The sequence below is a fragment of the Papaver somniferum genome, unplaced genomic scaffold, assembly GCF_003573695.1.
Source record: "Papaver somniferum cultivar HN1 unplaced genomic scaffold, ASM357369v1 unplaced-scaffold_128, whole genome shotgun sequence".
Taxonomy (NCBI): Eukaryota; Viridiplantae; Streptophyta; class Magnoliopsida; order Ranunculales; family Papaveraceae; genus Papaver; species Papaver somniferum.
Window position 1 is genome coordinate 7,933,303 of NW_020621936.1, and position 14,116 is coordinate 7,947,418.

The 14,116-nt window shown below is 36.1% G+C and overlaps 2 protein-coding genes across 7 annotated transcripts; both read right to left on the minus strand.

The window, feature by feature from the left end:
- Positions 1 to 3,187: 3,187 nt before the first annotated feature.
- Positions 3,188 to 7,965, minus strand: LOC113331993 (LRR receptor kinase SERK2-like). 5 transcript variants are annotated; one of them, XM_026578644.1, is made up of 12 exons: positions 7,809 to 7,965; positions 6,802 to 6,933; positions 6,163 to 6,295; positions 6,001 to 6,072; positions 5,674 to 5,817; positions 5,502 to 5,573; positions 5,335 to 5,400; positions 5,111 to 5,181; positions 4,860 to 5,000; positions 4,410 to 4,751; positions 3,886 to 4,280; positions 3,188 to 3,747 (listed from the first exon to the last, which is right to left on the minus strand). In XM_026578644.1, the coding sequence occupies exons 2-12, from the start codon at positions 6,878 to 6,880 to the stop codon at positions 3,433 to 3,435; spliced, it is 1,830 nt and encodes a 609-aa protein (XP_026434429.1). In that variant the 5' UTR covers positions 6,881 to 6,933; positions 7,809 to 7,965; the 3' UTR covers positions 3,188 to 3,432. The 5 variants fall into 5 exon arrangements, with proteins under 5 accessions (XP_026434429.1, XP_026434433.1, XP_026434431.1 ...); XM_026578648.1 differs by having other exon boundaries at positions 5,674 to 5,848; XM_026578646.1 differs by lacking the exon at positions 7,809 to 7,965 and adding an exon at positions 7,172 to 7,190.
- Positions 7,966 to 9,835: 1,870 nt separating this feature from the next.
- On the minus strand, positions 9,836 to 11,939 carry LOC113331995 (metacaspase-1-like). 2 transcript variants are annotated; one of them, XM_026578650.1, is made up of 6 exons: positions 11,708 to 11,939; positions 11,401 to 11,572; positions 10,834 to 11,158; positions 10,571 to 10,691; positions 10,157 to 10,351; positions 9,836 to 10,032 (listed from the first exon to the last, which is right to left on the minus strand). In XM_026578650.1, the coding sequence occupies exons 1-6, from the start codon at positions 11,858 to 11,860 to the stop codon at positions 9,973 to 9,975; spliced, it is 1,026 nt and encodes a 341-aa protein (XP_026434435.1). In that variant the 5' UTR covers positions 11,861 to 11,939; the 3' UTR covers positions 9,836 to 9,972. The 2 variants fall into 2 exon arrangements, with proteins under 2 accessions (XP_026434435.1, XP_026434434.1); XM_026578649.1 differs by having other exon boundaries at positions 11,401 to 11,939.
- Between the last annotated feature and the right edge of the window lie 2,177 nt (positions 11,940 to 14,116).

A 14,116-nucleotide genomic window follows, 5' to 3' on the forward strand; every position in this document is an offset into this window, starting at 1 on the left:
AACAATCAGGAGACAATATTATCAACTTAGGAGAAAGGAATACTAAATATTTTCATACTATTACTTTGAGAAGGAGAAAATGGAACACTATCCACAGCTTAACTAATGATCAAAATCAGGTTACAAAAGACAGGAGAGAAATTCACCAATCTCTAACTTCTTACTTTCAATCTATCTTCTGTGAGACTTCTCCAGAAGTAGAGTTATTAGATCCTATTTTTAAGGACATTCCTGCTACTATTTCCAAGGATGACAATGATAGAATCCTAACTATCCCATCTAAAGAGGAAATTTTCTTAGTCCTTAAAAACATGAAACCCAACAAATCCCCTGGGCCTGATGGTTTCCCAGTTAGTTTCTTCATTCATAACTGGAGCTTAGTAGGTGCTCAAGTTACTGATACAATCTAAAATTTCTTCAAAGAGAAAATTATGAACCCAGACCTAAACTTAACACATCTTTTTCTCATTCCTAAACTTAAAAATTCTAAGAAACCTTGTCAATGCAGGTCAATTGGTCAATGCAATACTACTTATAAAATTATTGTTAAACTACTGGCTAACAGAATCAAACCAACCTTAGAAAAAATAATATCCCCTTTCCAATCAGCTTTTTTATTTTCTAGACAGATTTCATATAACATTATAGTAGCTCAGAAGATCATACATTCTTTTAAAAAGAAAAAGGTTAAAACAGGAGGTTTAGGAATTAAAATAGATATGTCCAAAGCTTTCGATAGAGTTAACTGGAGTTTTCTCCTAAATGCCTTAAAAACTTTCGGTTTCAATGATGATGTGTGCAAACTAATTGAACAATGTATTTCAACAACCTCCATTGTTGTTTTTCTGAATGGTAGCCCTGGAGAGACTTTCAAACCTACTAGAGGTCTTAGACAGGGTGACCCACTTTCACCTTATCTCTTCATTGTTTGCATGGAAATTTTCTCTAGGCTATTACTTTTACAGGAACAGAAAAAACTCCTTCATGGTGTTATAATTACACCTAAAAGTGAATCTATTTCACACCTTTTTTTTGCTGATGACTGTCTGCTCTTTGTGAAAGCAGACTTGGTGGAATGTAGAAACTTACTAGACACAATAGCAACATTTAGTACAGCTTCTGGATAAGTTATAAATTTCGAAAAATCAGGAGTTTTCTTTAGTAAGAAAGTAGAACCTAAACATCAAAGGATGATTTCAAAATTACCAAAGATAAAACACATTAATCTTAAAGATCCATATATAGGTTCATGGAAAAATCAAAAATAAAAACTTTTACTCCCATTATGGAGAGAATGTAATCTAAATCCAAAGGCTGGAAAAGTCTGATTCTTGCTCAAACCTGCAGATCTGTACTCAATAAAGCAGTTCTTTCTAGTATCCCATCTTATTTAATGGGATGTTTCCTACTTCCTAAAACTATAACTAAAAAAGTAAATGCATTTCAGAGAGACTTCTGGTGGGGGAAAGAGGCTGGAAGAGGAGGTTTGTACCCCAAAGCTTGGCCTAATCTTTGTAAACTTATTCTTAAGGGAGGACTAGGCTTCAGAGATGCTAGGAAATTTAATTTAGCTATGAGAGCCAAAGTAGCCTGGAGACTGCTAAATGAGCCTAATTCCTTATGGGTCAAAGCTTTAGGTCCAAAATATTTCAGAAACAAATCTCCTTTTAGGTCTAAGGTTAACTCTAGAAGCTCTTGGACATGGAGATGTATTAAACAAGGTCTAGATTTAGTACAAAAATACAATATATGGGAAATTGGAAATGGAGAAGATATAAACATCTGGGATGATAATGGGATACCTGGATTAACCCAAGATCTGTCTTACTTAAAGAATTCCAATAACAATTATCTCATTGAAGTATCTGATTTGATTGATTCGGAAACTGCTTCTTGGAATGCTACACTTATTTATTCCATATTCCCTAGTAATATTGCTGAAAAGATCAAAAAAATTCATCTATTTAAAAATGCAAACCATGACCTAAGGAAGGACCAAATCAGGTGGACACTCACTAAATCAGGGGAGTTTTCTGTTAAATCTATGTATGACAAACTGAATCAAAATAATTTGGAAACCACTAGTCTTTTACTACATGAATCTTTCTGGAGATCTCTGTGGAGAATCAATATCTCTGAAAGAATTAAACTCTTCTTATGGAAATGCTTACAAGATGCTCTACCTACTAATGCTAAGCTTTATGGAAAAGTTAAAGATGTATCCCCTATTTGCACTATGTGCAACAATGATATTGAAACTACACAACATCTACTATTCCACTGTCCTTATGCTGTCTCTATTTGGAATTCTGCTCCTAACCTTGTTTCTTTAAACATAGATCAATCCAAAACATTGTTAGAGCTTTGCAAGACCTGGATGACTAATCCCATGAAGGATATTTCTATAGAAACCCTACTCACAAAAATGTGGTTCATTTGGAAGGAAAGATGTGACAGAGTTTTTGAAAAAAAGACCAAGGATAGTATTGTTCTAAACTTAGAAATCACACGTCATATTGAGTTCTGGTCCACAAAAAAAAAAAGAAAAAAGAATTGCTTCTAAAATTAAGCAGAAAAAGAAACACAAATCTACATGGAAAGCTCCAAGTACTGGAAACTTGAAGTTTAATGTTGATGCTACCTGGATTTCTAATTCTGTTTCATCTACTTATGCTTTTATATTGAGAAATGAAACATGAGATTGTGAAGGAGGAAAAGCAGGACTCGCAGCAGGTCTCGACCCACAAGAAGCAGAAGCTATAGGAGTCTGGCAAACAGCTACCTGGGCCATGGAAAAGCAGATCAGCAGTTTTAGTATTGAAGGAGATTGTGAAAGCATTTTTAACTTTATCAATGGAAAGACAGCTGACATTTCTTAGAGGGTAAAAGAGCGTATATGCAGGAGGCCCATAGATTAACTCATCTTTGTACCAATTTTTTGGGTTTTGTCTTTGTTCCTAGATTAGGAAATCAAGTAGCAGATAACATTGCCAAATTCCCTAAAACTGTAAACCATTTTATTGAATGGGATATAATCCCTCCTACATGTTGTAGGAAACAACTCTTTGTAAATAAATCTAATATTGGAAGCTCCTCAAGCCCCATATTAAATGGCTCTACTTCTTTTGTAACCTCGACTCTTTCCGAGTCTTAGTTTCTTATGCAATGCCTTATTTACAAACAAAAAAAAAACAAAAAAAGTTGTTGACAAAAATTATAGGTAAATTTTTACTACAAGAAAATTATGATTACAATTGTGGGGTGCAAAAAAGAAGCACAGAAACCTAGAGTTCCGTATAACAAAGCCCTCTTTCACTGGGATGAGATCAAGCTTTTTTTTTAACTTGAAAACCTCTGGGATTACATGCCCAAAATAGAGATTTACACATGGAAGACTAGACTATCAATCGAAATGTCAAAATGGAGTACCTCTCATCTTCCACCAGATAGCTCTATTGCATCTTGGTTATATATTGAATCTTCTCCCAAATCAAATCTTCTTTGAAATCTATCGTACTCCTCTTGACGATTAACCTCCACTTGTTGCCATTCTTCCCACCTTTCAGCTAAGCCCTCACCTTCCAGCATTCGAACTACTTCTGACATCGTAGGTCGTTCCTCTGGCGATCCTTGGGTACAAAGCAATGCTACTTGAATCATCATTTCAACTTCTTCACTGACATAATTTCTACACAAGTTACGGTCAACAATGGCACTTAACCGTTTCTCTCTTTGGAGTTTCTTTACCTATAAAAGCAGAACAAATAAATGCTTCAGAATTAGAGAAGGAGATAACACAGTATAACTAGAAGGATTTCACAAATTAAATGAGGCACAAGAAGTTAAAATGAAACGATTCCAAATTAGCGAGATAAGTAATCTTACATGGTCAAGTAACAAAACATCATCTTCTTCCTCTAAACGAGAAAAGTCAATTGCTCGTTGTCCAGTTACAAGTTCTAAGAGCATAATTCCATAGCCAAAAACATCAGTCCTTTCAGATGACTTCCCAGTGGACAGATATTCAGGTGCAATATGGCCCATAGTCCCACGAACTTGAGTTGTGACGTTAGTCTTTCTTACATCCACCAATTTTGCCAAGCCAAAGTCACCAACAACAGCTTCAAAGTCCTCATCAAGTAGTACATTGGCAGCTTTTACATCACGATGAATAATCTTAGGATTGCAATGTTCATGAAGATATTCTAATCCACGAGCGGTTCCTAATGCCACTCGCTTTCTTGATGGCCAATCTAGAACTTCATCACCAGGTTTAATCTCTGCAAAAAGGTAAATAACAAATTTCTATAATGTACACAAATTACCTCGCCACAAGAAATAAGATAGAACTGCATAAGAATATCTTACACTAAAACTATACTGAAATGCTAGAGTAAAGGAATTATCACCTCTAAGACGATAGGCAACACTTAGGTTTTGCATAAAAGGATACACCAAAAGCCTTTCTGATGGGGTAGTACAGAAACCAATCAGTCTTAATAGGTTCTTGTGCACTGCTACACTTATCATCTCAACTTCACGAAGGAAAGCTTGCTCTCCTCCTGGACTTTCATAATCAGTCAATCGCTTTACAGCAATTTTTGTATTATCTCCAAGAACTCCTTTATATACCTTCCCAAAACCTCCTTGACCAAGAACATTTTTCTCACTAAAATCATCAGTAGCCAGTTGTAGTTCTCGCCATGAGAATCTTTTCAGCTGCCCAAAAGCGATTCGACGGTCATCTTCACCTGAACACCAAATTACATTGAGCACCATAAATCAGTTAGAAAATAGGAGCTGGCATCGTTTCTTGTTATTTCTTACGACACAGAAACTAACAATTAAGCAATACAAACCTGCAACGTCTACAAAGACATCACGTTTATAACCTTTCTGCTTTCCCTTCCAGATGAAAAATAAAAGACCCCCCAGAAGTAAAATTACAATTATACCTCCCACACTTCCGATTAGAATCCCAAGCTTTGATTGATGGGCAACTGTAAAGAAATGAAAATAAGTTGTTGGCATACGTATATCAGTGAAAGTAAACCTAAGCACTCCTGAATAAACATCAAACACAAATATAAATTGATTAAGCATAATTTACCTGGATTATTATTATTAGAAGCACAAGGATGCAGAAAACTTACGCCACAATTTAAGTCATTTCCTGAAAAACTGAAATAATGAATCCTATTAAGTAAATTTGTTCCAGAAGACGCTACACCTTTGTGAACATTTGATGGTAATTGAGCAACAAAAATTATTTCATATATGCGCACGCACTGCTGGAATAAATAAGTAAATGGCTGAAAAAGGATAATGACATACTTATATTTTGCAACTTGAAATAAATTATCAGGTATTTGACCACTCAGATTATTGGAAGCTACTCTCCTGTAAATGAAATACCATTGAATTGTCAAACATTTAAATTAACAAAGCTTGCAAAACCATTAAACTTTTGGGACTTAGAAAGTACACCCATAACAACATACAGATCAATCAAGTTTGGGAGATTCGCAATGGATTCTGGAATACTTCCTTGAAGTTTGTTTTGATTCAACATCCTGCTCCAATTAAGAGAAAAAACAAATCGTGTGAGAATAAAAATACAACTCCCAAGTCCCAAAATGTGCTGATAGGACAGGTGCAGACAGAACAACTTACAAGAACTGTAACTTTTTAAGATTGCCAAGAGAAGACGGAATTTGACCAGTTAATTGGTTATTTTCCAAATCCAAGCTTACCAGGCTTGATAGGTTACCGAACTCTTCCGGTATCTCACCAGTTATCCTATTACCTTGTAATGTGCTGTATGATGAATTCATCTGATGAGTGTCAGCTGAATAAGAAGATATATTCAAAAAATATAACTAGAAGAATTTATATAATGAAAACGATCTACTGAGTAAGAAAGAATGGTAAAATAGAGTCTCCAGGAAGATACAATGCGGTCAAGCTTTGCTTCAAGTGATATAATTCCTTAAAACTTACAGCGAGGAAAGGGTCTTCAGCCCACCAATTCTAGGGGACAGAAATCCAGAGAATCCCATGGCTGATAGTGTTCTGCAAATCGGTATATACTCAATATATAAGCATACAAATTTATACAATACGGAGAGCTGTAATGCATCCAGTCACCGCCCAATAACTTACACAGAAATGACATTGTAGCTATTGTCACAAATTATATTGGACCAGGTGCATGGGTTAACTTGGTTTGGGTTCCAATCTGAGAGCTGAGTGGAAGAAGCATTCAACGATGCCCTCAGAGCATACAATGCATCCCCTGATTCAAAACTCAGGGTTAGTCAAACAGTTCATTTATCAATTAAAAGAAAGTTCATTTATTTTTCTTTTGTGTTGGTTGCAAGCAGTTATTGGAACAGAAACTCATGGTTCTGTGGTTTCACCATCCACATGAGCTTGGACCAGCCATAGTTCCCATCTAAAGATGGTTGTGGCTCATTGTCTATTTCAGGAATAAATTGAAAGAACAGTTAATCTAATATGTGAACACACACCATCGTCAAGCCTAAAAAGTGTAAAACGTAATACTTCTACTCATGAAAAACTAGATGCTTGTAGATACGAAACAATTGAAGCTTAACAAGCATAGTTCGAAACGCTTGACAACTAATAAGGTATTGATTCCCTAACACTGAAGCATAATCAGGTATGTGCACCTGTATAACAAATATTTTGCTGGACTGTAGAAGAAGTGACTGTTAACCTACAACATTATCACTCGGTACTCATGCACCATTAAGAAAGTCTATTAATGACACGACATACCTTGATAATCAGATGTCACGAAGGAATCCAGGCAAATTAAAAGCAGAAGCCCATAGACCAATCCCATCTTTAATAGCATTGTTCCAAGTGATTACACGGAACACCCAAAGTTTTCTTGACCAAATGCCATATCTGAAAAAATGAGGGTCACACGATGAATAAAACATATGCCATCTAACAAAGAACTACGAGTTTATAATTACCCTTTTGTGTGCATGCCTGTGGCATTTCTTTGCCTATCTAAATATTGAAGCACAGGACGACAATAACTCGTCTTAATGCGACCAAAATAAATCAATTACATGCTTCTAAAACTAAATTGTGCGGGTAATTCTCCACTACTTAGTGAAGCATCTATAGCAGAACGAACCCAGAAAGCTAACTGACAAGTGACAACCCCACACCAAACCATAACCCCCTTTTCCTCACATTCCTTGTATAAGGACCACCATACTGCTTATCGATTCAATCATACTACAGATGAACCTATTCTTCTCCGATTTTAAAATTTCACTCTAAACAGGTTTATGTTATTTCCTCCCCAGCACTTGAATGTTTTTAACATCTAAACACTAGAGTCAAGCTAGTTGTGTGACCTATCGGATGAGCTAAGGACCGCACAAGCTTCTTCTAGAGCTTTCTTTAAGTTATTGGTTAATCAGAAAATCTTACTCTTAGAAAGTCTGTATCGTGTACCTACCTAACCGATGGAATCAATTCCTCCTAAACCAATCAATCATTTCCACAGAGAAATTAAGTACGCCAATACAAGGCATCCAAAACAACACACAAAAAGACCCCAAATTAAACCTAACAATAACTTTCAAAATTCATAAAAACTAACAAACCACAAAAAACTTTTACCAACTTTACTAATTATAGAATTAAAACAAAACCCAGAGACAATTTTAGCAAAAATTAATAAGTTCAGTTCAACATCCATAAAATGAAGAGCAAAACTACAATTAACATAACCAAAAATTGAAAAAGAATGAACGAAAATTCACCTCTATTAAGAGATCTGCTTCGGAGTAAGAAAAGGTTGTTGTTTATTATTTTTCATTCTGATTCTGGAGAAAGAAGGATTTCTACTTATACGTGTGTCTGGAACAAGAGTAAAAAACACTACTGTCTGTCTCACTCGAGTAGAAAAGGAAGAAGAAGAAGAAGGTTTTTGTACCCATCAATTATTGGATATATAAAAATACAGATAAAAACTGTTTTAGTCATCCCGAGGTTAAAAAAATGTAATTATTACTGTCAGATTAACAGATGGCGGAACATTTGACGGTTCAGATGTAAGGATGTTGTATTCCTTTCAGGAAGTATGATAACTCACCCGTTTCTACTTGTACAGTCATAAATTCCCTTGTACCGCGTTTTCCTTGCCAATAAGGTACAGACTACAGAGTTAGTTGGCTGCTTTTAAAATGCCCTTCATTTTCAGTTTAATTATGAAATGCCATTAAAAGACAACCCATTTAGTTTATGAGCCCTAGAAATTCTGGGGTGGTACACACACAGTAAGGTTGCCTTGCCCCAATATAGTGTTGACCATTTAATATGAGAAGAAGTTCTTATCTTTTGCAATTTATAATCATTAAACTTGTGGAAGTAGAGAGAGATACGTTTGTTGGAAAAGGGAAAACCTAGTAGTGCTTGGTGATGGGGACTAATTTGTCTCTACTTGATTTTATTTAAAGTATTCTCCAATGGCTATCTTTAGTTTTGATGAGATTCTCCACATGCTTATCTACCCACTCCAGTAGAGATGTAGAATGTCTAAATGCATAAAAGAGACTAGGGGCACTAGGATTGTTTTTGTTCTCATGCCACCAGACAAAATATCATGGTTCATCATAGGATATAAGTTCAATAGAAACATCTACAATTTATAGCCCTACTAGTGGCAGCTAAACAGCAACAGACTAAGCAAAGAAAGTGTAGTGACCGGTCACCGGTGTCACACAAAGGTGCGCTAGAGTTGTCTAAGAACAACTGCAGTGGTGTCCGTGTTGTCACGTAACGGTGGCAATTAAAATTTGGTCGCGCGTAATTTAAAGATCCGTCCCAAAAAAATTTCATCGGGCGTATCTCAAATGTCCGCCCAATCAATCACCAGGCGGACTTTAAGTTTACGCCTGTCAACAGGCGTACTTTAAGTTTACGCCTCATTTTTTTTTTTTTTTTTAATTTGAATTTTCATCGGGCGTAATTTAAATCTCCGCCCGTTAACAAGCGTACTTTAAATTTACGCCCAGCAACAAGCGTACTTTAAATTTACGCCCGACTATATTAGGATTTGGTATTTGGTCGCGACCAAATATGGTCTGGAATTTGATCTTTGGCTGGGATTTGATCTTTACTCCGTCCCACTGCGTCACGATCTCATCCCAAATTTTTGGTTATACTCGCCCACTGTGGATGCTCTAATGATCCAGAAACACGTTAGTGCTGATAAAAAAAAAGAACGTACCAAAATCAATGCAAAGCACAATAAAACATGTTTGAGGTTGTTTTATATGAATTTTGACACACTCTAATATACCGGCACCCCCGTTAAGTTAGCTATGTTGCATAAACGAAGTTCCTTGCAATTTATGTTAGACAAACAAGGAAAATGTAACTACTGGTGTTACCCAAGTTTGCTTCAGCAGAGTTGTTTCCAGTTCTATCGGATGAATTGGTACCTCAGAAAGTTGCTAACTGCAGCTGTGATTTTCTTTGCACTCAGATTATCCATTACCCTTTTACCGCCCCCTTCAATCGACAAGTTTGATAAGGACTTTTGATCTAGCATTTTCTGAACTAATGTCATGTTGGGCTGCTAAACGTGAAACATTCAAGTATAAAGTCTCACAAGTGAAACCAACGGAAAAGTGGGATAAAACTTCGACTCAGGTTTTAAACTGCCAAGTCGCCGGTAAATGACAAGTGAGATGCACTTATAGCTTTATAAAGATGCCACTGTGCTGGATTGGTCATGTTAGTTGTGGGTTTTGCAGGGTAAATACAGAAACAGGCTCAGACAAAATTACAACCATCACAATGGCAAGTTAGTTAAGAAACAGACAGAAATACTAATTAGTCATAAACGCCGATTACAGGCTTTTCATAAATTTATAATGTCTTTTTAAGAAAACTTGCAAGGTTGTAGATTATTATCTTCGACTATAGAACAACTCGCTTGCTGTAAATGTCAAACTTCTCAGAAGCCGACAATTGAGGTTCCTGCAAATCGACACAAGGTAAAACAAAACGAAATTAGCTTTATTAATCCTTTTCGCAAGCATAATTTGTGTACCAAAAAAAAATACATTTTAAATTGAAATAGGAGATCTAGAGAGAAAAGCACCTGTGACAATCCAATGTGGAACATTTTCCTTAAAACAGATGTAATTGGGCCGTTAAAACGTATCCCAGTTTTAGCCTCGCGTATAGCAGTTCTCATAGCGAGATGCAGAGCACCATATGTAAGTCCCGGTGCGCTCTGAACAGCTTGTATGAAACTAAATGTCATGGCACCAGTCATCGCATTACCAGCAAGAGCCTGCGAATTCAATAGGAACAACTGTTTAAAACTAGGCTGCTTAATCCTTGCAATTTCTTATCTGCAAGTTTATTGGGAGATGCTTAAAATAAATCTCATCTAGATCCTCGATTCTAAATAGGTTCGCGAAGCAGTTGATTAAACAACGAAGTTTGAGGGCAAGAAAAATATTGTTTGTAGAACTTGTCTGGGTTGGGCTAGATAAACATATTTACTTACAGAAGTATCTGCAGAGGTTTGATGATCATCACAAGCACTGAAACATAAAGCCAACCCGCCGCTTGTTCCTTTATATGCACCGGATGGAGGACTGTGATCCTCCCAAGTATAGTATCCATTCCTGTGCAACCCCATTCAGTAATATAAATGAGTAAGAAACTATGTCACACTGCATTTAAAAAACGTTTGCAAATAGGTTGAGTTATGTGATGGCAGAATTTGTTAAATGTCTTCTATATAACAAATTAAAGGAAGATCTTTACTGGTTCATCCTGCAAAAGTAAGGTAGATCAAGGACCGTTCCGCTATGGCAAGCATCGATGATCGCATGCAGTGTTGCACCCTTAGGGAGAGGCCTAACTATAGTAGCATTTATCTCGTCGTCGAGAATCATCCCTTCTTTCTCATAATCTAGAGGACAAATGGTTTCATCAAAACCATCAACTTCATCTCCATTACGATTAGGTTGTTGAGCACCATGACCTGAATAATGGAACACCAAAGAGTCCCCCGACTTGCATCCTTCCATAAGCCACTGAAGTGCCCGTTGAATATTTCGCTTTGTAGGAATCCATTCACGCTCATCGTCTGTAAGTAATCATTTTCAAGCATAAGTTCACCAATTATCATGGGTCAGTAAACATACTTTCACCACAATATTTAGTTCTTATATCACACACAGTTCCAGCAGAGTACCGGACACATACAGGGGGCTCACAGCTCACAATATCATCTAACTCATGCTTATCCAAAGATGTACATATCATCATAACTATCAATTTCTTGAAAACACGAAGAACTTTAAAGAATAAGTAATCTGTTCAAGATACCTGTTAGAACCAGTATTGAATCCTTTGGATATCCTAATTTCTCAATCAAAAGAAATTTCATGCAGTTAACGTCGTTGACACTTCCCTTGAGCTCATACCTCTTAGACCGGTAAGATATACCAATTAGAAGCGCCCTCTTTCTACCATGCACTGGTGGAAAAGCAAGTGGCCGCTGAATAGGAAGATAATATGAGTAAGTAGAGGGACGAGTTGAACCCGAATTGTTAATGGAAGAAGCGACTACTGAATCAATTGTATTCGAAACATTGTTAAGCACGCCTTTGAACCAACGTGTGGCCTGACGTACCGGGTCATGATTAGTAGTGGTTTGAACATATGAGTAACTGATTGACTGTACTGACGTAACGGTTTGACAGATTGAGCACCGAATGGTTTGAGCTGATGGAGGTACGGCTAGTTGTATCCCACATCCATTGCATATTTGTCTTCCACCTGCCATTTTCTCAATGTTGGTAGTAGCAGCAGTAATAGTGGGTTTATATTGCTTATTAGTTGCTGCAGGATGCCTGAGTTTAAGAACTAGGTGAGGATAATTGAAATGGTGGTGAGTTGAAGCAGAATATATATACACTTTATTCCCCACGAATAAAAGCGTTTGAGATTGAGAACTGGATGCCAAAACTTTTATCCTTTTTCTGTTGAATTGTTTTATCACTTTATGGGTTTGAAGCATTTTCCCAAGTTCCACATGAGCCGTTAGTTCCATATGTATGATAGTTACTGGACGCTTGGGGATCCTTCCGAATAATAATAGGCTTCCGATTAATAAAAAAAATAATTTTTTAAAATTTTAATAAAAAATTATAATTTATTTTTCTTTTGTGAATGAAACTTTTTAGTCCCACATTGTGGAGTTTCTAATTTTTAGTAGTTTTAAGAAACTATATAAACCTTTTAGTCCCACATCGGGGAGTTTTTCTTCTTAAGTTGTATTTGTCAATTATATAAACAAATTCACTACTTTTGTAAAATCTATGGGAAAGGGGTTGCTCTATATTTAGAGGGACCCCCAAGGGAAAAAATATTTTATATTGTTTTCTCAAGCGTTCGAGATTTTCCTTTATGGTTTTTTCGGAGTTGTCAAGCTCAAGTTGAGCATCTACTACATATGCTAGTAGTAGGTGTATTATGGTGTTTTATCTCCATCTTGTTAGGGCTATAGCATCACTCTTGAGTGTAGACGGGTGCTAATGTCTTAATGGCAACGTGTTGAACACGTGACTCACTCTTTTTTTTCCAAAGTTTTGCCTTGTTGCTGTTGCGGAGATATGGGGAGCTCATTCGTTTCATCAAATCGATCACTTCCATTATAAATGAGCTAAGTATCAATAACTTTTGCTTATTTGATTTTTCCTTGTTTTTGATTATTGCACCCAACAATCTTAAGACATTAGTATTTGTAATAATAAAAAATGGTTGGTTGGTTTGTGAATCATGGATGTTAATTGTGGAGTGAAAAACAAAAACGAATTTTTGGCCAGCTGTAGAGTTTCGAGTTTATCTCTTAACATAGAAGGAATTTCGATGAACCCTTTTGACACAACGTAGTAGACATCCTGATAGTTACCCACGTAAAATTTCAGAATTTTTGGAGTTGTAAAAGTATTTTTTTGATATTTTACAAAACTGAGAAACGTTCCTGAAAAATTTTGATGGGCAGAACTTTGTTGTTAACTAAAGTAGTTTTTATGGGGTAACCATGAGGTTTTTGATATGGTGGTTCAAACGAAGTTTATAAATCTAGATATTATCTTCAAAACTCATATTTTATCTGAACTAAGGTTTGTGAGATATGGTGTATTAGGTGATTGGGAAATTACCGTGTCCGTGGTCAGAGTATAAACGAAGTTTGTGACATGAAATTGAAAAGGAACATGGCTACCAGGCGCATGTGGATGAACACAAGTCTTCCAAAGCTGAAAAAGGCGAGAACATCAAACACAACTCTAAGCATAGTCTTTATAATAAAGGTATGTTTCGTAAAACTGAATCCAGCATTACTTTAATTAAGGGTGATTGTTATGTTTGTAAAATTCCTGGCCATACGGCAGTAAAGTGTAGACAACATAAAACCTTAATTAGTAGAAAGTTAATGCTAATTTAGTTGAAACAATTTAGAACGAGTTCATTGACATGATGTCGGAAGTTATTTTAATAACCAATATGAGAGACTGGTGGGTGGACTCTAGAGCCACTAAGTATGTTTGTTGAAACAAGACCTTTCACCTCTTATCAGAGGATAAGGGATGTCGAGAAACTCTATCTGAGTAACTCATCTGCGACAGAGGTTGCATAAAAGGGAAAGGTCGAGCATAAGCTCATATCTGTAATATTCTCACACTGAATGAAGTTTTCATGTTCCGAGCATATGAAAAATCTTGTATCTTGTTCTCTTGAAGATGGTAAAAGATTGAAGATCTTAATTAAATGTGGAAAACTTGTTATAACTAAGGGTATTGATTTTTTAGGCAACATTATAGGACTTAGGGTCTATATAAGTTTAAAGGAAAATCTGATGAAGTGAACATAGTTGATTCTTGTGCTTTCTTTTGTGTGTCTTTGAATGTTTTGCATGGTAGACTTGGAACCGTAAAATTATAAGTCAATGCATAAACTGCCTAGCATAGGCTTCGTACCCAAATTTAGTTTGGATCTTGAACACAAAAGTGAAATGATGCATAAACTTTTAGCACAA